The 25,503-nt window shown below is 44.8% G+C and overlaps 1 protein-coding gene across 4 annotated transcripts in view; it reads left to right on the top strand.

Annotated features, from left to right (window-relative positions):
- Window positions 1-23,290, top strand: part of mogs (mannosyl-oligosaccharide glucosidase) — a 68,231-nt gene extending 44,941 nt beyond the window's left edge. For all 4 annotated transcript variants that reach the window (XM_033036353.1, XM_033036333.1, XM_033036343.1 and 1 more), the window contains 4 exons: window positions 4,567-4,935; window positions 13,277-13,497; window positions 15,253-15,446; window positions 19,553-23,290. In XM_033036353.1, coding sequence (XP_032892244.1) covers window positions 4,575-4,935; window positions 13,277-13,497; window positions 15,253-15,446; window positions 19,553-21,296 — 2,520 coding nt within the window. In that variant the 5' untranslated portion in view covers window positions 4,567-4,574 and the 3' untranslated portion in view covers window positions 21,297-23,290. The remainder of the gene's footprint in view (window positions 1-4,566; window positions 4,936-13,276; window positions 13,498-15,252; window positions 15,447-19,552) is intronic.
- The last annotated feature ends 2,213 nt before the right edge of the window (window positions 23,291-25,503 follow it).

Here is a 25,503-nt window from a genome sequence, read left to right on the forward strand (position 1 = left end):
TAAGAGGGGAAAGGTATAATGGAGATATATATATAACAATTACAGCACGGAAACAGGCCATCTCGACCCCTCTAGTCCGTGCCGAACACATAATCTCCCCTAGTCCCATATACCTGCGCTCAGACCATAACCTTCCATTCCTTTCCCATCCATATAACTATCCAATTTATTTTTAAATGATAAAAACGAACCTGCCTCCACCACCTTCACTGGAAGCTCATTCCACACAGCTACCACTCTCTGAGTAAAGAGCTCATTCCACACAGCTACCACTCTCTGAGTCGAGATGTGCCGGGGAAATGTTTTACACAGAGGTTGGTGGGTGCCTGGAATGGTGGTGGAGGCAGATATGATAGCGGCGTGTAAGAGGCTTTTAGATAGGCACAAGTTAGTGTGTGGAATATTTGGATCATGTGCTGTCAGATAATACCTGTTCAGCTAGGCATCATGTTGGGCACATAGTGGGCTGAAAGACCCGTTCTTCAGCTCCACAGTTGTTCTATGCTCCATGGGCTTGAACATAAAGGGTCCCAGATGGAATAGGAATCACTAAACCAGTTTGCTGATAAGGGATTGTATTGGTGAGGGCAGACTTTGTCCTTTCTTACATGTGTTCAGTGGCTCCCTTCAGCTCACCGAGTCCACACTGACCAGTGATCCCTGCACACTAATAGAAACATAGAAATTAGGTGCAGGACTAGGCCATTCGGCCCTTCGAGTCGGCACCGCCATTCAATATGATCATGGGTGATCATCCAACTCAGTATCCTCCTATCCTACACACACTAGGGACAATTTACAATTTTACCAAGCAAATTAACCTACAAACCTGTACATCTTTGGAGTGTGGGAGGAAACCGGAGCACCCGGAGAAAACCCACGCAGGTCACAGGAAGAACGTGCAAACTCCAGCACAGTCAGCAGGATGGAACCCGGGTCTCAGGCGCTGTGAGGCAGCAACTCTACCGCTCCGCTACCTTGTGATAACAGCTGGGAAGAAACTGTTCCTGAATCTGGAGCTATACATTTTTCCTCTTGCCTGATGGGACAGGGGAGAAGAGGGAGTCTGGGATTATGCTGCTGGCATTGCTGTGAGCATGAGATATAAATGGTGTCAATGCAAGGGAGGTTGGTTTGTGTGATGGTCTGGGCTGTGTCCACAATTCTCTGCAATTTCTTGAAATCTTGGATGGAGTTGTTCCCATGCTGTGATGCATCCTGATAAAGCACATCTGTAGCAGTTGGTGAAAATCATTAAACTTCCTAAGCCCAATAAGGAAGTAGAGGCGTTGGTATGCTTTCTTGGCCATTGCTTCAAGATGATGTCGCAGACAAGTTGCTGGTGATATTTACTCTAGAAACTCAAAGCTTTCAACCATCTCTACTTCAATGTGTCACATGTTGTGAGCCATGGAGCCTGCTCCTCTGCTCCACTTTTCTGCATTCCATGTCTACCTGATCACCACCTTTCATTATTTTATATATTTCTATCAGATCGCCCCTTGGCCCCTCAGCCTCCCCTGCAGAGAAATCAGTCCAAGTTTGTCCATCCTCCTCATAGCTCATACCCTCCACGTGAACCTCTTCTGCAGTCTCTCAAAAGGACAGGATATTCCCTAGGACATTGAGGGAAGTTAGTGTAGAAATAGCAGGGGCTATGGCAGAAATATTTCAAATGTCATTAGAAACGGGAATAGTGCCGGAGGATTGGCGTACTGCGCATGTTGTTCCATTGTTTAAAAAGGGGTCTAAGAGTAACCCTAGCAATTATAGACCTGTTAGTTTGACGTCAGTGGTGGGCAAATTAATGGAAAGAATACTTAGAGATAATATATATAAGCATCTGGATAAACAGGGTCTGATTAGGAACAGTCAACATGGATTTGTGCCTGGAAGGTCATGTTTAACTAATCTCCTTGAATTTTTTGAAGATGTTACTCGGGAAATTGATGAGGGTAAAGCAGTGGATGTTGTGTATATGGAAGGTACACAAAATTGCTGGAGGAACTCAGCGGGTGCAGCAGCATCTATGGAGCGAAGGAAATAGGCGACGTTTCGGGTCGAAACCCTTCTTCAGACTGATGGGGGGTGGGGAAAGAAAGAAGGAAAAAGGGAGGAGGAGGAGCCCGAGGGCGGGCGGATGGGAGGGTGGGAGGAGACAGCTAGAGGGTGAAGGAAGGGGAGGGGACAGCACAGGCTAGCCAAATTGGGGGAATTCAATGTTGATGCCATAAGGGCGCAAGGACCCCAGACGGAATATGAGGTGCTGTTCCTCCAATTTCCGCTGTTGCTCACTCTGGCAATGGAGGAGACCCAGGACAGAGAGGTCGGATTGGGAATGGGAGGGGGAGTTGAAGTGCTGAGCCACCGGGAGGTCATGTAGGTTAAGGCGGACTGAGCGGAGGTGTTCGGCGAAACGGTCGCCCAACCTACGCTTGGTCTCACCGATGTAAATTAGCTGACATCTAGAGCAGCGGATGCAGTAGATGAGGTTGGAGGAGATACAGGTGAACCTTTGTCGCACCTGGAACGACTGCTTGGGACCTTGAATGGAGTCGAGGGGGGAGGTGAAGGGACAGGTGTTGCATTTCTTGCGGTTGCAACGGAAAGTGCCCGGGGAGGGGGTGGTGCGGGAGGGAAGGGAAGAATTGACGAGGGAGTTGCGGAGGGAGCGGTCTTTGCGGAAGGCAGACATGGGGGGAGATGGGAAGATGTGGCGAGTGGTGGGGTCACGTTGGAGGTGGCGGAAATGGCGGAGGATTATGTGTTGTGTATATGGACTTCAGTAAGGCCTTTGACAAGGTTCCTCATGGAAGGTTGGTTAAGAAGGTTCAATGGTTGGGTATTAATGGTGGAGTAGCAAGATGGATTCAACAGTGGCTGAATGGGAGATGCCAGAGAGTAATGGTGGATGGTTGTTTGTCAGGTTGGAGGCCAGTGACGAGTGGGGTGCCACAGGGATCTGTGTTGGGTCCACTGTTGTTTGTCATGTACATCAATGATCTGGACGATGGTGTGGTAAATTGGATTAGTAAGTATGCAGATGATACTAAGATAGGTGGGGTTGCGGGTAATGAAGTAGAGTTTCAAAGTCTACAGAGAGATTTATGCCAGTTGGAAGAGTGGGCTGAAAGATGGCAGATGGAGTTTAATGCTGATAAGTGTGAGGTGCTACATCTTGGCAGGACAAATCAAAATAGGACGTACATGGTAAATGGTAGGGAATTGAAGAATGTAGGTGAACAGAGGGATCTGGGAATAACTGTGCACAGTTCCCTGAAAGTGGAATCTCATGTAGATAGGGTGGTAAAGAAAGCTTTTGGTGTGCTGGCCTTTATAAATCAGAGCATTGAGTATAGAAGTTGGGATGTAATGTTAAAATTGTACAAGGCATTGGTGAGGCCAATTCTGGAGTATGGTGTACAATTTTGGTCGCCTAATTATAGGAAGGATGTCAACAAAATGGAGAGAGTACAGAGGAGATTTACTAGAATGTTGCCTGGGTTTCAGCAACTAAGTTACAGAGAAAGGTTGAACAAGTTAGGGCTTTATTCTTTGGAGCGCAGAAGGTTAAGGGGGGACTTGATAGAGGTTTTTAAAATGATGAGAGGGATAGACAGAGTTGACGTGGAAAAGCTTTTCCCACTGAGAGTAGGGAAGATTCAAACAAGGGGACATGACTTGAGAATTAAGGGACTGAAGTTTAGGGGTAACATGAGGGGGAACTTCTTTACTCAGAGAGTGGTAGCTGTGTGGAATGAGCTTCCAGTGAAGGTGGTGGAGGCAGGTTCGTTTTTATCATTTAAAAATAAATTGGATAGTTATATGGATGGGAAAGGAATGGAGGGTTATGGTCTGAGCGCAGGTATATGGGACTAGGGGAGATTATGTGTTCGGCACGGACTAGAAGGGTCGAGATGGCCTGTTTCCGTGCTATAATTGTTATATGGTTATATGGTTATAGTGTGGTTACCAGAACTGCACAATACCTCAAATATGACCAAACTAAAATGTTATACAGCTGCACCATCAGTTGCCAAATGCTTTACTCAATGCTCATAATGATGAAGGCAAGCAGGTTGGATGGCTTCTTAACCAACCTACACATTTGTGTTGCCACGTTGTTATAGACTTACAGTAGATGTGCGGAGGGTGCATGGAACGCCTGGCAAATTCCTCCTTTATCATTCTATGTCTATTTGTGTTGCCTCATTTAGGATTTGCACCCTATGGATTTGCACCCTAAGATCCCTCTGTACATCAATGATCCTAAGGGTCCAGTCACACCCGCGTACTTTCCTCTTACATATAGATAGATACTTGATAGTCTGCATGGGCATGTGGATATTTTTCCCAGACATCAAGTGAATCTGTTGTCCATGGCGAATGCTGAAGGGCCAGTTTGTAAGCTGCGCAACTCCAGCTGTGAAGAGATCAGCATTTTCATTTGACTTTGTTTATTTTTTTAATTTAGTTTCTAAGAGATCCTAATATTCCTTGTAATCTGTTTGAAGAATTGACAGGTTGAATTGATGAAAGGTTTGAAATATCTTCTTTTCTCCCCAGAATAAAGCATGGCTCGGCAGAGGCTGAAGAAAGAAAGGTTGCTCGATTCAAAAGTGGATGGGAAAAATGGAAAGAATGCAGGAATTCACAAGAAGGTGCCACCCAAAGAAAAGAAGAAGAAGTCCAATTTGGGGAACTTTTTCATCAACATTGCAATAGTCTTGTGTACTGTGAGCTGTGTCTGGTTTTGCTATGCTATTTACATGAGATCCTGGTTTGCGAACAGAATCATAACACCTCACCCTTCGTTAAGGATATTGAACAGCAACAGCTCCAGTCATGCCTTGTCACCAGAAAAATACTGGGGATCGTACCGCCCGCAGGTGTACTTTGGAATGAAAACACGGAGTCAGAAATCAATTGTAACAGGTAAAGTTAATCTGTTGTCGGTGGCAAATGCTTTTTCCATTCCTGTGTTTGCAAATGACTCTTTCATTTAGCTAAGTGTAGTTTATCGCTAGCATTTACATGATGTACTGAAACATCAGATTTATAGGTGCAAAAACCTTTATAGATTTTTCATAACATAACTTTTATTCAGTTCTCAAAAACCAATAATAAAAAAAAATTCTGCAAAATTGTTGCTTGTTTTGGGGGAAATTCTGAATTGAGGAAAAGCTGGGCATGTTTAACTAACCTGCTGGGAGTTTAAAAAAGTCAGGCAGGTGCGAGAGCAATTATAATTGCAAGGAAAGAATTTTAACAGATCTGAAGAAGGGTCTCTACCAGAAATGTCACCCATTCCTTCTCTCCAGGGATGCTACCTGGCCCGCTGAGTTACTCCAGCATTTTGTGTCTACCTGCAATTATAATTGCAAAATACACTCAGAAATCAATGGCCAAGGTTTCACAATTGCAGGTATGTTGCAACAACTGGAAAATTGAATAGTGTAAAGCAGAGCATGATTAGAATATCTATGGTCTAAAACAAACAATATATCTAACATCTCCCAAATGTTTGAACAAAGCACGATATACCAGCATTGAGAAAGAGCTGGTCTGCTTGAGGAGATTCAGCATTGCTGTACATAGGAAACTAATCATGCCTCATAAATCTGTTAGTTTTAAGGAGGTAACCAAGAGGATTAATTAGGGCAGGCTGGTTGATGTTATCTACGTGGACTTTAGGAAAGCATTTGACAAGGTTCATGGTAGGCTGGTCAGGATGGTTAGATCGCATGGAATTCAGGAAGGGCTGGCTAATTGAAAATATAAGATAGACACAAAGCTGGAATAACTCAGCGGGACAGGCAGCATCTCTGGAAAGAAGGAATGGGTGACGTTTTGGGTCGAGACACTTCTTCAGATTAAAGGAGGCTGGCTCTGTTTTTCCTGGAACAAAGAGCCCTGAGGTGTAATATTATCTCTATACTTCTAAAACTGTGATCTTGGATGTGTATTTATTTGTGTGTAATCACATCTTAATGAAAAAAACGACACGGTAATGGTAAATGTTTTACATATTCCAGTAGATTATTCCCGTGGAGTCCAAAATCGCCTTATCTGAAAATTTCATGCTTTATTTCTTGTTATTAATGAAAAAGTTAAAAAATCTGACCAAACTTTGAACTGTCTTTTGCTGGTGACGTCACAATGGAACTGCTCCCCGTGCCGTCTTCCACGCGCTGCGAGTGACGTCACCCCCCCCCCCCCGCCTGGTTATCGAAAAGAACGAGCAAGTCGGCCCCTGTACTCAACATGGGTTGGCGCATGGTGGGGAGGTTGCTGCTGCAGACCGAGCCCGGCGACTGGACCTGGGCAGAAACAGAGCCTGGAGTTGGAGCAAGGGAGTATTGCGTTCGGGAACCAGCCATCCCCTGTGATGCCGCAAGCCCCCCCCCCCCCACCCTACATGCCTCTGCCTCTGCCCTCTGTCTCTGCTCTGCCCTCCCTCTGCCCCCGCCCTCACTCTGCCCCCGCCCTCTCTCTGCCCCCGCCCTCACTCTGCCCCCGCCCTCTCTCTGCCCCTGCACTCTCTCCCTCTCTAGCCGCGCTTGCGAGTTGGGGGCTATGCGTGAGTGGATAGGGCGGGGGATGGGGTAAAAGGAGTGAATGAATAATAATATAATATCAAGGGAGGTGGTTAGTGTTTGTGTGTGGGGGCTGGTTAGTGTGTGTGACGTCGCAGGCCGCCCCCCCCCCCCCCCCCCAAACAGGGACGGGACCCAACGGGTCCCACTTGGTCTAGTAATTTATAAAATCATAAGGGGCATAGATACGGTAGATAGTAATAGTCTTTTTTTCCAGGGCAGGGGAATATAAAACTAGATTCCCTGCCCTAGAAAATTTCAAATCTAAACTTTTTTTGATTGACTAAAGTTTTTGATTTGAGAAGGCAGGACATTTAAAGAAGCAGGCATTTGATTAGCAGACGAAGAGACAGAGTGGGCAATAAAAGGAAGACAATGTTTCTAAGAGTGGCCACGTTGGGAGAGAGGAAGTGCTCTGTTGAGGCTAAGTGTAGGACTGAAGCTTTGGCGAGGAGGGCAGAGGAGAGGGTAACGGTTGGTTAATCTGCGGCCTTTTCCTACATAACTCTTCTAAGGTTGAGTGTCGTTGAGATGGCTGGGGGAATATTGGAATGCTCCACCTGCAGGATGTTGGCAGTCGGGGGTTCCTGTGCCCCTGACCACTGTGCAGAAAGCATGTTCAGCTGCAGCTTCTTCAGGACCTCATTGAGACATATTAATGTAGATTAATCATTTGGATGAGAGGATTGAAGTGACCAAGGTTGTGGATGATACGAAAATAGGTGGAGGGGCAGGTAGAGTAGGGAAAACAGGGACTCTGCAGAAGGACTTGGACAGGTTGGGAGAGTGGGCAGAGAAGTAGCAGATGGAATATAGTGTAGCAAAGTGTGGAGTCATGCATTTCGGTAGTAGGAATAAAGGCGTAGATTATTTTCTAGATGGAGAGAGAAATCGGAAGTGCAAAGGGACTTGGGAGTGCTGGTGCAGGATTCCCAAAACGTTAATCTGCAGATCAAATCGATAGTAAAGAAAGCAAACCCAATACCAGCATTTATTTCGAGAGGGCATGAATACAAAAACAGGGATGTAATGTTGAGGCTCTATAAGGTGCTGGTCAGGCCGCATTTGGAATATTGTGAGCAATTTTGGGCCCCATATCTGAGGAAGGATGTGCTGGCTCTGGAGAGAGTCCATGGGGAGGTTTACAAGAATGATCTCAGGAATGAGTAGGTTAACCTATGATGACTTGGACAGGTTGAGGGAGTGGGCAGATGCTTGGCAGATGAAGTTTAATGTGGATAAATGTGAGGTTACCCACTTCGGTAATAAAAACAGGAAGTCAGATTACTATCTTAATGGCGTCAAGTTGGGAAAAGGGGAAGTACAACGGGATCTGGGGGTCCTTGTTCATCAGTCTATGAAAGTAAGCATGCAGGTACAGCAGGCGGTGAAGAAAGCAAATGGCATGTTGGCCTTTATAACAAAAGGAGTCGAGTATAGGAGCAAAGAGGTCCTTCTGCAGTTGTAATGGGCCCCAGTGAGACCACACCTGGAGTATTGTGTGCAGTTTTGGTCTCCAAATTTGAGGAAGGATATTCTTGCTATTGAGGGAGTGCAGCGTAGGTTTACAAGGTTAATTCCCGGGATGGCGGGACTGTCATATGCTGAGAGAATGGAGCGGCTGGGCTTGTACACGCTAGTTTAGAAGGATGAGAGGGAATCTCATTGAAACATATAAGATTGTTAAGGGCTTGGACACGCTAGAGGCAGGAAACATGTTCCCGATGTTGGGGGAGTCCAGAACCAGTGGCCACAGTTTAAGAATAAGGGGTAAGCCATTTAGAACGTAGACGAGGAAACACTTTTTCTCACAGAGAGTGGTGAGTCTGTGGAATTCTCTGCCTCAGAGGGCGGTGGAGGCCGGTTCTCTGGATGCTTTCAAGGGAGAGCTAGATAGGGCTCTTAAAAATAGCGGAGTCAGGGGGTATGGGGAGAAGGCAGGAACGGGGTACTGATTGGGGATGATCAGCTATGATCACATTGAATGCTGGTGCTGGCTCGAAGGGCTGAATGGCCTACTCCTGCACCTATTGTCTATTGTCTAAAATGGTTTATACGGCACATCTATAGAAGAATAAAGACCTAGCCTGGACAACCTCTCCCTATAGCTCAGGTCCTCGAGTTCTGACAAGATCCTTGTATGTTTTCTCTGTTTCCTTTCCAGCGTAGCAACATCTTTCATAAAACAGGGTGACCAAAGCCAAACACACTATTCCAAATATGGCTCACCTACAGTCCCGCCGGACAACCTAAAAGCCATGCCATTTTGCCTGGCTTGGCAAGCATCCGGGACACCAATCGCTTAATTCTGTGCCCCCCTCCCCTTCTATCTTTCTCTCTCTCTGTCACTCTCCGTCTCCGCCCGCCATCTGTGTCCGGGTCTCAGTTCTCCGCCCGCTCCTCATTCGCCGGCACGGCCGGCCGCCTTACACCTGCGCACTGCCATGGCCTGCACATCCTCCCCCCTGCACATGCATACTGCCACAGCCAGATCCTATAGCGAGGATCTTTGGCCAGCACATCATCAGCCGTGGTTCCGCCCTGCGCACTGCAACTGGTCGGCATCGGCCACTTTCTCCATCCCTTTGCATTGTGGGAGATCTGGCCACCATTGCTGTCCGCTCGCCACGACCGCTGAAAACCAACGCAGAATCACTCGCTGGAGCTGGAGTAACTCTTGCTTCTTGGTTACCTGGTCCTCCAAAAATATTTCAAATGGAATTTAAACAGGAGTGGACCCACCACCACCAAACTCCAAACTCTGAAAAATAACAGCCTATTGCATTTTATCTGCTTATTTATTGTGCATATATATATGGTCTATGGTATATAGACACACTGAACTTTTATCTCCTGTTCTGTATTATGTTTACATATTCTGTTGTGCTACAGCAAGCAAGAATTTCATCGTCCTATCTGGGACACATGACAATAAAACTCTCTTGACTCTTGACTTGGTCTTAAGCAAAAAAGGGTTCTTGGGGAAAAAAAGAGCTACCTGAAATCTAATTGCTTCTAGTTGGGTACCTATAGTAGTGTGAAGACTATTCCATGCTTTAATGGTGCGGGGGAACTCCATGGAGCAGCCAGCATCTCTGGATAGAAGAAATTGGGTGATGTTTCGGGTAGAGACCCTTTAGATTTCCTCTGGTTTTAGTGTTTTAGTTTAATTTAAAGATACAGCGTGGAAACAGACCCTTCGGCCCACCGAGTCCACGCCGACCACCGATCACCCGTACACTAGTTCTATCCCACACATTAGCGACGTGAGTCAAGAGTGTTTTATTCTCTCACGTCCCAGTCAAAACGATAAAATCCTTACTTGCAGCAGCATAACAGAATATGTAAACATAGTACTCTGTAAACAATGTTATAAACGAAATAACAAAACGGTGTATATTTATATATGAATATATAACTATACACACACACACACACATAATTTCCCTCCTGGGATTAATAAAGTTCTATCGTATAGTATCGTGTAGGAAGGAACTGCAGATGCTGGTTTAAACTGAAGATAGACACAAAAAGCTGGAGTAACTCAACAGGTCAGACAGAATCTCTGGACAAAAGGGAAATATTATGTTTTGGGTTGGGTCTGAAAAAGGTTCCTGCACACCTTTGGAATGTGGAAGGAAACGAGCACCCGGAGAAAACCCATGCAAACAAAGGGAAAAGGAGGACAGCACCCATATTCAGGATCAATTCCGGGTCCCTGGCAATTTTAGGCAGCAACTTTATGGCCAATGTACTATCCCATAGTCTTGAACTGAATTAAAACATACAGTAGCTGTAATGGGGAACATAGCGTCACGTAGAGATTTTAGACTGAAAATGGATAGTTTCTTTTTTTTATAGTAACCAAAGTTATCAATGTATAATTTTTTGTGTGTTGGAAAATAAAATATAATGGCACAGCTTGTGGACATGCTGCCTCACACGCCAGGGATCTGTGTTCGATCCTGTCCTCAGGCACTGTCTGTGTTGAATTTGCACATTCTCCCTGCAAGCATGTAGATTTCCTCCCACATCCCAAAGATGCATTGGCTTTGTAGGTTAACTTGTCTCTGTAAAATTGCCCCTAATGTGCAGGGAGTGGGTGAGGAAAGTGGGATAACAGAACTTTTGTGAATGGGTAGACAAAAATGCTGGAGAAACTCAGCGGGTGAGGCAGCATCTATGGAGTGAAGGAAATAGGTGACGTTTTGTGTCGAGACCCTTCTTCAGACTGATGTGAGGGTGCGGCGCGGTGGGAAGAAGAAAGGAAGAGGCGGAGACAGTGGGCTGAGGGAGAGCTGGGAAACGGAGGAGAAAGCAGGGACTACCTGAAATTTGAGGTCAATTTTCATACTGCAAGGGTGTAAACTGCCCAAGCAAAATATGAGGTGCTGTTCCTCCAATTTACAGTGGGCCTCACTCTGGCCATGGAGGAGGCTCAGGACAGAAAGGTCGGACTCGGAATGGATGGGGAGTTGAAGTGCTGAGCCATCGGGAGATCAGGTTGGTTATTGCGAACCGAGCGGAGGTGTTGGGCAAAGCAATCGCCAAGCCTACGCTTGGTCTCACCGAGGTTGATCATATGCTGAATAATCCAACCAGAATTTTATTTGGAAGTGGAAAGAGATAATAGAAATTGCATTCATTGCAACGTGTAAAAAGAGATGAGATACTGTATTATAATTTTGCTGCATGTCATTGTGGTATAAATCATGTCTTGATTGGTGAATATGTTTAGTTTTTGACTTTATTTGAAGCAGAAATAATATGCGAAAAGCCTGCTCTCTCGTTGGTTCCTCTACATGTTGGTTTACAGTTGTACAGGGTCTTAGTGAGACCACACCTGGAGTATTGCGTACAGTTTTGGTCTCCTCATCTGAGGAAGGACATTCTTGCCATACTGGGAGTACAGAGAAGGTTCACCAGACTGATTCCTGGGATGACAGGACTTTCATATGAAGAAAGACTGGATAGACTCAGCTTGTACTCGCTAGAATTTAGAAGATTGAGGGGGGATCTTATAGAAACGTACAAAATTCTTAAGGGGTTGAATAGGCTAGATGCAGGAAGATTGTTCCCGATGTTGGGGAAGTCCAGAACAAGGGGTCACAGTTTAAGGATAAAGGGGAAATCTTTTAGGACTGAGATGAGAAAAAAAATTTTTACACAGAGAGTTGGATGATCAGCCATGATCATATTGAATGGCGGTGCAGGCTCGAAGGGCTGAATGGCCTACTCCTGCACCTATTTTCTATGTTTCTCCAGCATTTTTGTCTACCTAAGAACTAGAGAATGTAGGTTTAACGTGAGGGGAAATATTTAACACGAACCTGAGGGGCAAAAGGACTATGTGATGGAAGGGTATGTCGCAGAGCTGGAGTAGAATGCTGCAGGACCACAGGCTCGCTGGCATTGGTTGTAAAACCAAAGTGTTGCAAGGCTTCTTCAGCAAACATGTCACCGATGACTTGCATGTCAAACACTGATTGTGCCAGTAGGGGGCAGTCAAAGCAAACAGTGCTTCTAAAGGAAAACACAAAGAGTAACTCTGCATCTGGAGGACATGGATAGGCAATCTTTGAGCCCTTCTGCAGCCTCTACAGTTGGTGCTTGTCAGCTGTCCAATCTGTCTCTCGAGCACAGCAATCCCTTGTTATTCCCGACCTCTATGTAACAGATTGTAGTTATAGCGGACCGATCTACAGACCCTCACCAGAAGGCCAACGCCACCCTCGGTCTGCACCACTCCCATCCCAAGGAGCTCTCTCCCCCCCCCCACACCCCGGGAAATACGGTATTTAAAAACATAGCACCAAGAAATTTTCCTACCACATCATTGGTTCACGATTCTTCTCTCTTTGTTTCCTAAGATACTCTTAAAATAATGACTATCCATATTTGAAATCCCCGCCAAGGAGCTTGCCCTGCGCATGCGCAGAAGGCTGCTGCGCATGCGCAGTACTGCAAAGGAAGAATTTCAGCTGCCTTCAGCCCCGCCTGTCATTGACGGCCTGAAGCAGCGCTGACGGCACGTGGGCTGCACAGACCTTCACGTGTTACAAGCGCTGCGGATGAAAGGCACGGAGAATTATGCCTACCGAAGAGATCGATCTCTTAGATAGGCATAATTCTCCCATGCCTTTACTATTTATATTTAATAATTACCATTTTATAATTTTAGTCAGGGTAGGCAGTGCCTACCTTGCCTACTCTGACGGCATGTGCCTGGGCCACTTCCAAGGTGTGCCTGCCACCGTTACGGTCACTTCCAAGGTGTGCCTGCCACCGTTACGGCCATCGCCAACCCTTACATGCACACCAGCAGGCCGCGACCAATGGCTCCAACCCTCATTATTCCTCTGGCCACTAGCTGGCTGGGGCCATCATCTCACCTGGATTGCAGGCCCAGTACATAGGAAGGTTTAGAGGGATATGGGCCCAATGCAGGCAACTTGGCGTGGACAAGATGGCCAAAGAGCCTGTGTCCATCTGTACAGTTCTGTGACGTACTGCTGGCCTAGTTAATGACCATGTACTTACATGTTAATTTTCTGTGATGTGTGTGTGTAAGGATACCCAGATCCTGCTAAACAGAAATACTTTTCTTGATCTTATTATTTCAAAACCGTCTGCCTTTACAAATTTTCTACTGATCTGTTTGAATTAATTTTTAAATGTAGGGTTGATGTGGCTGCAGCAGTTCAAAGCAGAGGTGAACCTGCGCCATACATGTGAGCAGGGTGATCGGCTGCCCAGCTATGGATGGCTCATGCACGACGGCATCAACTTTGGAGAGCAGGAAGTTACGGAGAACGATTTCACTTTAACAACTGAGTTTGTGAAACGTCATGGTGGGCGGCATGGTGGAGACTGGACGTGGAGAATCACTGCCAAGCCACAGGTATGTTGCTGTCGCCATCAATCAGCACTGAAGCTTTGTATCGAGAAGCTCCACGCCCGTGTCTTCTTTGAACATGTTTTTCCAAGCGATATAAAAGCACTTCATCTCTTCAGAAGTCAATGATGATTGTTTAGTACCACAATCCTCATCTTTGCAGCAGTTGTCCTCTTCTCACAATTTCTCCAAATGCATCCCTTGGGCCATCAGCTGCAGGTATCCTGATTGATAATCCGACTGCAAACTAATCCTGCTAATCCCTTTTAGGTCAAATAAGTGAGCAGGCATGGCTCAGTTCAATAAGTGCATTCGCATTTGGAACAGCTTTGTAAATGAATAAGTTTTTCACACAATAGCCTATTCTGCCTCTTTCCCACCCCACTGCCAAAAATGATAGCAGAGCTGAAGGTAACGGTCACCCAATGATGCAGAGGCCAGAAACGATTGAAACCAAGTGAAATACCAATGGCTCTGGCATTCATTTGCAGATCAGCCATCTCCAGGGACAGCTTTGCCCATTACAGCCCATTTTGGTGCTGCTTTGTATTTTTTAAGATTGCTCAGTTGATGTAGATACATAGAAAATAAGTACTTCAAGCCTGCAATATGATTATGGCTGATCCAGAATCAGTACCTTGTTCCTGCTTTCCCTTGATTCCATTAGCCCTAATTGACTAATGTGAATTTCCTTCAGTTCCTCCGTCACGCTAGATCCTCGGTCCCCTAATATTTCTGGGAGATTGTTTGTGTCTTCCTTAGTGAAGACAGAACCAAAGTACTTGTCTAACTGGTCTGCCATTTCCTTGTTTCCCAATTATAAATTCACCTGTTTCTGACTGTAAGGGACCCACATTTGTCTTTATTAAACTTTTCCTCTTCACATATCTAAAGAAGCTTTTACTGTCATTTTTTATCTTCCCTGCAAGCTTTTTTGCTCCTCTTAATTAACCCCTTTGTCATCCTTTGTTGAATTCTAAATTTCTCCCAGTCCTCTGGTTTGCTGCTTCCTCTGGCCAATTTATGTGCCTCGTTCTTGGATTTAACACTATCCCTAATTTCCCTCATTAGCCCCGGTTGAGCCGCCCTCCCTGTTATATTTTTACCCCAGGCAGGGATAATTCATCCATGTGGTCTTTAAATCTTTGCCATTCCATATCCACCGTCAACCCTTTAAGTATAATTTGCCAGTCTATCCTTGCCAATTCCCGTCTCATACCATCAAAGTCTCCTTTTTTTAAGTTCAGGACCCTAGTCTCTGAATTAACCGTGTCACTCTCCATCCTGATGCAGAAGTCCACCATATTACTGTTGCCCAAGGGGCTTTGCACAACAAGATTGCTAACTAATCCTTCCTCATTACACAATACCCAGTCTAGGATGGCCTGCCCTCTAGTTGTTAACAAAGGTGTCATTGTTCCAATCCCAGTGCATCTGACAATTAAACAGTCTTGATACTCTGACGGATATTTATAAATGATGATTTGGCGTATGTCCCTAATAGGTATGACTTTTGCATGGTTTGGAGTGACTAGCTATTTTGTTTTTTAAGCACAACCATGAATAATAGGTGCAGGAGTAGGCCATTTGGTCCTTCGAGCCAGCACCGCCTTTCAGTGTGATCATGGATGATCATCCCTAATCAGTACGCCGTTCCTGCCTTTGTCCCGTATCCCTTGACTCCGCTATACTGGGCATGTGAAATTATAAATGTACCACAGTAAGGCAATGTGAATTTAATGGGTGCCTTCATTTTCTCAGAGCTCTGCTCCAGAGAACCCAGTGATATCCCTGTTATTTTACGTTGCAACTGATGGACAGGGAGACCTGCTGCCACACATTGAGGAGAAGAAGAAGTTGGTCGCTGTGTCAGGCTCATCAGAAGACTTGGGAACATTTAAAATCACTTTCCTGCCACCAACTGATCTTAAATCCAGAAACGGCAAATATGCCAGGTGAGGTTGCCTCTCGTGATCAACCAGCCTGTACACAGGGTGGAAGTCCGTATATATTCAACAAGCTGTTAGATTCATCTGCATTTGCATATTTATGGTATGACATTTTTGGATATTTTGAAGCTATTTTCTTTCCCTATCTTTAGGTTTTACGGTGAGGTCAATTTGTGTTGAATGTAGAACAGTATTGTAAGGGAACGGGCCCTTCAGCCTACCATGCCTTGCCAATCTTTATGCCTGCATGTGAACTTTATCTCTCTGTTCCCTGCCTGCTCATGTGCCTGCCACTGCCATCAAATCAGCTTTCACAACTTCCCCTGGCATTGCGTTTCAGGCGAACTCTGTATTAAAAAAAATTGCCACATATTATATTGTTTAAACTTCCCCCCCCCCCCTTCCCCATGCTAATGGCATGTTGGCCTTCATAACAACCTGGACCTGATGGTCTGCATCCCAGGGTCCTCAGGTAGGTGGCTCTAGAAATAGTGGACCCATTGGTGATCATTTTCCAATGTTCAATAGATTCAGGATCAGTTCCTGTGGATTGGAGGAAAGCTAATGTTATCCCACTTTTCAAGAAAGGAACGAGAGAGAAAACGGGGAATTACAGACCAGTTAGCCTGACTTCGGTGGTGGGAAAGATGCTGGAGTCAATTATTAAAGAGGTAATAATGGGGCATTTGGATAGCAGTAAAAGCATTAGTCCAAGTCAGCATGGATTTATGAAAGGAAAATCAAGTTTGACTAATACTTAACAAGGGTTCTGAACTTAAATAAAGGTAACTTTTAGGGTATGAGACGTGAATTGGCTAAGATTGACTGGCAATTGATTCTTAATGGGTTGATGATGGATATGCAATGGAAGGCATTTAAAGACTGCATGGATGAACTCCAACAATTGTTCATCCCAGTTTGGCAAAAGAATAAATCAGGGAAGGTAGTGCATCCGTGGATAACAAGGGAAAACAGGGATAGTATCAAAACAAAAGATGAAGCATACAAATTAGCCAGAAAAAATAGCTTACCAGAGGACTGGGAGACAAAGGGCTTAATTAGGAAAGGGAAAATAGATTATGAAAGAAAACTGGCAGGGAACATAAAAACTGACTGCAAAAGTTTTAATGGATATGTGAAGAGAAAAAGATTAGTTAAAACAAATGTGGGTCCCTTGCAGTCAGAAGCAGGTGAATTGATCATGGGGAACAAGGACATGGTAGACCAATTGAATAACTACTTTGGTTCCGTCTTCACTAAGGAAGACATATATAATCTGCCGGAAATAGCAGGGAACCGCGGGTCAAATGAGATGGGGGAACTGAGTGAAATCCAGGTTGGTCGGGAAATGGTGTTAGGTAATTTGAATGAATTAAAGGCCGATAAATCCCCAGGGCCAGATAGACTGCATCCCAGAGTACTTAAGGAAGTAGCCCCAGAAATAGTGGATGCATTGTCTCCAAATCTGAGGAAAGACATTCTTGCCATAGAGGGAGTACAGAGAAGGTTCACCAGACTGATTCCTGGGATGTCAGGACTTTCATATGAAGAAAGACTGGATAGACTCGGCTTGTACTCGCTAGAATTTAGAAGATTGAGGGGGGATCTTATAGAAACTTACAAAATTCTTAATTTAAGAACTTTAGCCACAAGGGCCACAGTTTAAGGATAAAGGGGAAATCCTTTAGGACCGAGATGAGAAAAACATTTTTCACACAGAGAGTGGTGAATCTCTGGAACCCTGCCACAGAAGGTAGTTGAGGCCAGTTCATTGGCTATATTTAAGAGGGAGTTATATGTGGCCCTTGTGGCTAAGGGGATCAGGGGGTATGGAGAGAAGGCAGGTACAGGATTCTGAGTTGGATGATCAGCCATGATCATATTGAATGGCGGTGGTGGCTCGAAGGGCCGAATTGTCTACTCCTGCACCTATTTTCTATGTTTCTAATCTTCTGGAATTTTGTGAGGATGTGTCAAGTAAAATGGATAGAAAATTGGTTGGCAGACAGGAAGCAAAGAGTAGGAGTGAACGGGTCCTTTTCACAATGGCAGGCAGTGGCGAGTGGAGTGCCGCAAGGCTCGGTGTTTGGGGCTGCAACTGTTTACCATATATTAATGATTTGGAAGAGGGAATTAGGAGCAACACTAGCAAGTTTGTGGATGACACAAAGCTGGGTGGCAGTGTGAACTGTGAAGAGGATGTTAGGAGGTTGCAGGGTGACCTGGACAGGTTGAGTGAGTGGGCAGTTGCGTGGCAGATGCAGTATAATTTCGATAAATGTGAGGTTATCCACTTTGGCAGTGAAAACAAGGGGGCAGATTATTATCTCAATGGGGTTAGGTTAGGTAAGGGGGAGGTACAGCGAGACCTGGGTGTCCTTGTACACCGGTCATTGAAAGTTGGCGTGCAGGTACAGCAGGCAGTGAAGAAAACAAAAGGAATATTGGCCTTCATAACAAGATGATTTCAGTGTAGGGGTTCTTCTGCAGTTGTATAGGGCTCTGGTGAGACCACATCTGGAGTATTGTGTACAGTTTTGGTCTCCTAATTTGAGGAAGGACATCCTTGTGATTTGAGGCAGTGCAGCGTAGGTTCACGAGATTGATCCCTGGGATGGCGGGACTGTCATATGAGGAAAGATTGAAAAGACTAGGCTTGTATTCACTGGAGTTTAGAAGGATGAGGGGAGGATCTTATAGAAACATATAACATTATAAAAGGACTGGACAAGCTAGATGCAGGAAAAATGTTCCCAATGTTGGGCGAGTCCAGAACCAGGGGCCACAGTCTTAGAATAAAGGGGAGGTCAATTAAGACTGAGGTGTGAAAAAACTTTTTCAGCCAGAGAGTTGTGAATTTATGGGCATAACAGAGGGCAGTGGAGGCCAAGTCACTGGATGGATTTAAGAGAGAGTTAGATAGAGCTCTAGGGGCTAGTGGAGTCAAGGGATATGGAGAGAAGGCAGGCACGGGTTATTGATGGGGAACAATCAGCCATGATCGAATGAATAGCGGTGCCGGCTTGAAGGGCCGAATGGCCTCCTCCTGCACTTTTTTCTATGTTTCCATGTTTCTATGGGATAAAATCCAGAAATCGGAGGTGCAAAGGGACTTGGGAATGCTGGTGCAGGATTCCCAAAACGTTCATCTGCAAGTCGATTCGGTAGTAAAGAAAGCAAACTCAATGCTAGCATTTATTTCATGAGGGCTTGTATACAAAAACAGGGATCATAAGTGATAGGAGTAGAATTAGGCCATTCAGCCCATCAAGTCTACTGCGCCATTCAATCATAGCTAATCTATCTCTCCCTCCTAACCTCATTCTCCTGCCTTCTCCCCATAACCTCTGACACCTGCACTAATCAAGAATCTATCTATCTCGGCCTTAAATATATCCACTGACCTGGCTTCCACAGCCTTCTGTGGCAAAGGATTCCACAGATGTAATGTTGAGGCTCTATAAGGCGCTGGTCAGGCCGCATTTTGAGTATTATGAACAATTTTGGGCACCATATCTGAGGAAGGATGTGCTGGCTCTGGAGAGGGTCCAGGGAAGGTTGAAAGTAATCATGCAGGTACAGCAGGTAGTGAAGAAAGCTAATGGCATGTTGGCCATCATTGCGAGAGGATTTGAGTTTAGGAGCAAAGAGGTCCTACTGCAGTTGAAAGGGCCCTGGTGAGACCTCATCTGGAGTATTGTGTGCAATTTTGGTCTCCTAATTTGAGGAAGGACATTATTGCTATTGAGGGAGTGCAGCTTAAGTTCACCAGGTTAATTCCCGGGATGGCGGGACTGATATATGATGCCAGTCCAGAACAAGGGGATGGTGGGGGTATGGAACGAGCTGCCAGAGAACGTAGTTTGAGGCGGGTACTGTCACAACATTTGAAAGACATTTGGACAGGTACATGGATAGGAAAGGTTTGTAAGGATATGGGCCAAACGCATGGAGGATGGGACATCTTGTTCGGCATGGGTACGGTGAGCCGTTGGCCTTTTTTTCCATTTGGTATGACTATGAAAATAATTTGGGAAAGCTGCAAATAGTATCTGCGTTTCTGAAGTTCTGCTTTGTTTCTCATCACTCTGCTTTTCTTTCCCCTTGAACAGTTACAACCACCTCGAGGCTCCTTGCCCAAGTCTGGAGATGGTGACAGACATTGTGAAAAGTAGCTTGAATGGCCGCTTTGTGTACAGTGCAGCTTCTACACACAGGCGCTACTACATTGGTGTGGACAGTTACAGACCGTCCCCAAAACAAGATGAGGGCACCACACCAAACAACCTCCTGGTTCATCAGGTGACTGTGCAGGTTCCCTTTCAGGTCGAAGTCCTGTTTGAATCGGGAAGTTTCACACAACGACCAAATCATTTTTCTGGTGAGGTTTTGACAAATGAGCTGGAAAGGTGGAAGCAGTCATTTGATGAGAGATTTGACAACATTTTCCATTTGTCAAATAAGGGCTTTCCTCCACCACAGATTAAATTTGCTAAGGCAATTTTCAGTAATACCATTGGAGGAATGGGATATTTTTATGGTCAGTCATATGTTCAGTCCAAATACAATGAGTACCCACTGCCGTACATGGAGGGCCCACTCTACACTGCAGTTCCATCCCGTTCATTTTTCCCCCGAGGATTTCTCTGGGATGAAGGATTCCATCAACTCCTGATTAGTAAATGGGATCCTTCGATTAGTAAGGAAGTGATTGGTCACTGGTTAGATTTGATGAATGTGGAAGGTTGGATCCCCAGAGAGCAGATTCTGGACAATGAAGCACGCAGTAAAGTGCCAGCAGAGTTCATTGTACAGAGGAATAAAAATGCCAATCCTCCTACACTCTTCCTGTCACTACAGACACTAATAGAAGATTTACATGGGCAGTTGACTGAAGATGACAAGTCCTACCTGAAGAAGCTCTTTCCGCGTTTGAAGACTTGGTATGATTGGTATAATTCGACCCAGGCTGGACCCCTGCCATCAACTTATCGTTGGCGAGGCCGCGACACTGACACCAACCTGTTCCTCAATCCAAAAACTCTCACCTCTGGACTCGATGATTACCCCCGAGCATCTCACCCTTCTGAGGATGAACGTCACGTGGACCTTCGCTGCTGGATGACGTTGGCATCCAAGGTCATGACAGATATCGCAAAAATCCTTGGGTTACCTCATCAAGACTATCAGAAGATGTATGAAACGCTAAGTGACAACTCTCTGCTTGGAGAACTGCACTGGTCTGAAGATCAGAAAGCATTCAGCGATTATGGGAATCACTCTCAGTCCATCTTTCTGGAGCGAGAGAAGATCTATGTTCCCCCGGGACAGCCTCGCCAGCATGGTCAAGCAGCCAGGCTTGTCCGCTCGGTTCGCAAACAGCCAAAGCTTCAGTATGTCAACGCATTTGGCTATGTGAGTCTATTCCCATTCATACTTCAAATCCTCAAACCTGATTCTCCAAAACTTGAATATATCTTAAAGGATATGAAGGATGATGAAAAGCTCTGGACCCCTTATGGCCTCCGCTCTCTCTCAAAATCTAGCCCTCTCTACTTGAAACGCAACACTGAATATGATCCGCCTTACTGGCGGGGACCCATTTGGATTAATTTGAACTACCTTGTAGTTCGAGCACTATATTACTATTCCACCCAAACTGGACCATATCAAGAAATGGCAGCAACACTGTACCAGGAGCTGAGGACTAACCTCATAGCCAATATGTATAAGCAGTATGTACAAACTGGTTATTTGTGGGAGCAGTATAATGATAGCACTGGCAAAGGGCAGGGTAGTCACCCCTTTACTGGTTGGTCTTCCCTTATTGTTTTGATAATGGCTGAGCAATATTAACGTTTGTGCAGCTGTCATCCTGTATAAAAGTTAAATACTGTGTCAAGGGATTCAATGTGATTAAATATTTCATTATTTCAATAATTGATAGTTCTGGTTAAACCCTAAGTATTAATCAGAGACAAACTCGACCTACAAATTTTACATGGGCATAAAATAAGCGCAACGCGGACAAAGTTAGCATTACAATAGCCAACCAGTGTGTGGAGAGACTGCTAAAGATTCCACCACTGTGAAACCATTAGTTCTGATAAACAAATATGAATAAGGAATCTTATGTATGTTTAGTATCCCATGGAGGAGCAGTATTCAACAAAGAGGCAGCAGGTATAGTCCATGCAGGTATCACTGGACACCAGCCAGTTTTTAACGTTATTCCCTGTGATATGGTCTCCTGTTGACCCAAGACTTGGCCCACTACTCCCTCCCTCCACCCAGCAAGGCCCTCCCAGATTCTATTTTCAAATAGAAAATCCCAATTTTAACTTCCATCGGAAGATGGACATTTTATAATTAATGGCTTTCTTATCAAAATTCTAGTCTGTAAAATTGAAAATTGCCGAGTTCCAGTATATCCAACTAAAAAAGGTGCCGCAGGCTGTTGACGCATTCAGCAGCTGAGTGTTGGGTTTAACGGGGCTCTGCTCATTCTCCCACCGATAGCAGACTAATGTTTCCGTATCTCATTGCACTAGAACCTGAAAGGCAAGGCCAATATGTATGACAATAACTGGTTTTAGAGGAGACTTTGGAATTGATCTTGTTTAATTAAACCCTTTCAGTGCCTCATGGACCCATTGCTGGTTTTCACATTTTGTAAATAAATAAACTGACATGTTAAGTAAAATAAATTGATTTATAACAACTTCAAAACTAACGGTCAGAAATAAAAGATATTTATCCCTCTGTAGGATCCACTGTGCATTAAACAATGTTGGGAACCACAATAACCTCAAAGCCTCCCTTTTATATAACACAGGACTACTCTGAGAATACCACAATGTTCGTGTGGCTTCGGGGTAATTCTTCATGTCACCTCAGCATGTTCAGCCTTTTATAGCAGAGTGCGCCACAGAAGCGTTATTTGGCCATCCTGCTCTGTGCATGTTTTGTACTTCATTCAAGTTATTCCCATTCACCTGTTTCTTCCACACTTGGAACTTGTTCTACTTTGACTCTGAAGACATTGATTCCATTTTTGCTGGCCTGACAAATGTGGCTATTTTGTTGCTAAACTAAGGGTGGTGTGAGGAGAGAAATCTTCTCATGCAACAGGTAGCCATGATCTGCAGTCCATCACTGAAACCGCAGTGGCAGCAGGCCGATGACTGCCTTCACAGGGCAGTTAGGTGCAGGGCAATGGCAAGCAGGCAGCACGTTGCTTGTGACAGGCTGTGTGTGCACCTGGATCATTACATCTGCCTTGGGGCTTCTCAACCTGTTGAGTAAAGGCTCCATGTTCCATTTTGATACGCAGAATAAGTTTAAATCACCAGTATGTCCGCTCGCTCGTGCACATTGTTTGCTCCTCCACAGTTTCCAATCGTTTGCTTTTGTTAAAACAGTGGGATTACTTCCACCTGGATTTCAATGTGATCCAGTAGAGAGGTGTGAAACTGCTGCAGTCTCCACTGCAGGCTGAATTGTTTGTACACAGCACTAGTGCATGCACGTTCTTCTCATCAACTGTAAGCTTTCACTCAAATACAACACTATCCCTGACCCTTTCTTATTCTCTGTGCTCTGCTGTCTGTCTGTTTAAATGGCCACTGATTTGTCACTGTACATCTCACTCTTTGTGCAGTTTGCTTCCGTTTCCTATCCTTTTTGAATGAAGGCCCCACATCCACCCACTCCCACAAACACAAACTGCTGAGGCTACTTCATATAAAACTTTGAATTCCATCCAGGGCCTGCCTGCCTGCATGATGAGTATATTTTTTATTTCTTTGGACTTCACTCGTGAATTTTCTAATAAACTTCTTATTAATGCCTTTGTAATCTTAAATGAACTGCAGGTTGGGAACCACTACTTGAGGGTTGTAAGCTTAAATACACTCTCTGTAGCCATTAGTATTTCATTAATCTTAATAACATGATTTTGCCTGCAGTTAACTCATAGTTTCCTCATAGTCCTGAGATCTGTGTTTAAACAGGATCTTCAGTGCTGTTTCTGTGGTGTTTGCATGTTTTTCTCAGTGACCTTGTGGGTTTCCCCTGGGTGCTCCAGTTTGCTCCAACATCACACTGAAGTGTTAGAAGATGAATGGAGCACTGTAAATTTGATCCCAGTGTAGGTGGACGTGAGGAGGATCAGATGGATGAATGGGTATATGTGGGAGGTACGGGGTGGGGGGTTACAGGGAAATCTGGTGGAATGAGAATGTCTTGAGAGCTAGCATAGACTTGACAGCCAAATGGTCTATGTGGTAAGTATGAAAGAACAAAATAAGTTGCTGCTTACTGATATATTCCCGCTCCCATGCAAAATAGTAGGGCACAGATTTCTTGCCTTTATGCTGCTTCCAAGAAAGTGGCACATGTATGTGTACATTTTTAGATACACATTAGGACTCGGATGTTGTCGTTTCCAAAAGACCTTGCCAAGTATTTCCTGTACTTAGAAGTTACTTATTGCATCAGAATGATTAGAATCTGCACACTGTACTGTATAACTGTTGAAGGGTTTATATATATTGCATTGTTTTGAGCTGAACTGCGGTTTGAGCATTGATGAGGCTGCGATCTCTGCTTGCATTTTCAGCTAGCAACTTGTTTTGAGCAGTGACCTGGAAAACCTGAAATTATCAGCCCACACAAAGGATCCAATGTAAAGGTCGTAAACTCATCCAAAGAGTGCTTTAGCTTAACCTTTTCCACCAATTTTAGACGAATCTGGGTAAAACATACTTCATGTGGATATTTACTTAACAAATCTTGCACCACATTATAACTATGGAATTAATGCTCTCATAACAATGAATAAAATCTTTCCTTCTCACCAATACATAAACACAATAGGTCAATTTTGCATGCATATCCCATGTGTGGCACAGAAACGGATATGCCGCTACTATCTGTATTCTATTCATTCCGGTTGTTTTATCCCGTGCAAGTCTATGCATTGTGTTTGTCCATAAATATTTGCTGCCTACCTTTGGTGGGTATTGTCCCTTGCAAACTTCAATGTAATATACTCAACATTTGAAAAGAAAATCTGGTTTACTTGTAAATGCAGTTATCGTACAAAGTCACTTGAAATCTATGAATTCTCCAGTAGTAGAGGGTAGCTGTGAGACACTTTGGTCTGCCTTTGTCCCATGTCCCTCTAAGCCTATATGTGTGACACAGTGAAGCAGCTGATAGAACTGCTGCCTCAGAGCACCAGAGAGGAGGGAGAACATTACAACTCAATGTCTGTGCTCTACATGATGCCAAGACAACCTCTTATCTGCTTGAACAGAATACATATCCTTCTATAGTCGAAGATAGACACAAAATGCTGGAGTAACTCTGCGGGACGGGCAACATCTCTGGAGAGAAGGAATGGGTGACGTTTTGTGTCGAGACCCTTCAGTCTGATGTCAAGGGAGAGGGATATATAGAGATAAGGAATTATAAGGTGTGAAAACATGACAAAGGGAATGGAGATCAAGGACCATGTATTGGTTCTTGATCATTGTTGGCTGGGAGAAGGTGACAACAAAGCAAACAGATAGAATGTAGTTGGAGACAGTAAGACTGCTCGGAGAACTGGGAAGGGGAGGGGATGGAGAGAGGGAAGACAATGGCTACTTGAAGTTAGAGAAGTCAATGTTCATACCGCTGGGGTGTAAGCTGCCCAAGTGAAATATGAGATGCTGTTCCTCCAATTTGCGCTGGGCCTCTGTCTGACAATGGAGGAGGCCCAGGACAGAAAGTGTGGGAATGGGAGGGGAGTTAAAGTGCTGACCAACCAGGAGATCAGGTAGGTTTAGGCGGACTGAGCGGAGGTGTTCAGCAAAACGATCGCCGAGCCCGCGCTTGGTCTCGCCGATGTACAGGAGTCCACACCTGGAACAACGGATACAGTAGATGAGGTTGGAGGAGGTGCAAGTGAACCTCTGCCTCACCTGGAAAGACTGTCGGAGTCTTACATAGAAACATAGAAAATAGGTGCAGGAGTAGGCCATTCGGCCCTTCGAGCCTGCACCGCCATTCAATATGA

Source organism: Amblyraja radiata, chromosome 1 (assembly GCF_010909765.2).
Source record: "Amblyraja radiata isolate CabotCenter1 chromosome 1, sAmbRad1.1.pri, whole genome shotgun sequence".
In the NCBI taxonomy this organism is placed as follows: Eukaryota; Metazoa; Chordata; class Chondrichthyes; order Rajiformes; family Rajidae; genus Amblyraja; species Amblyraja radiata.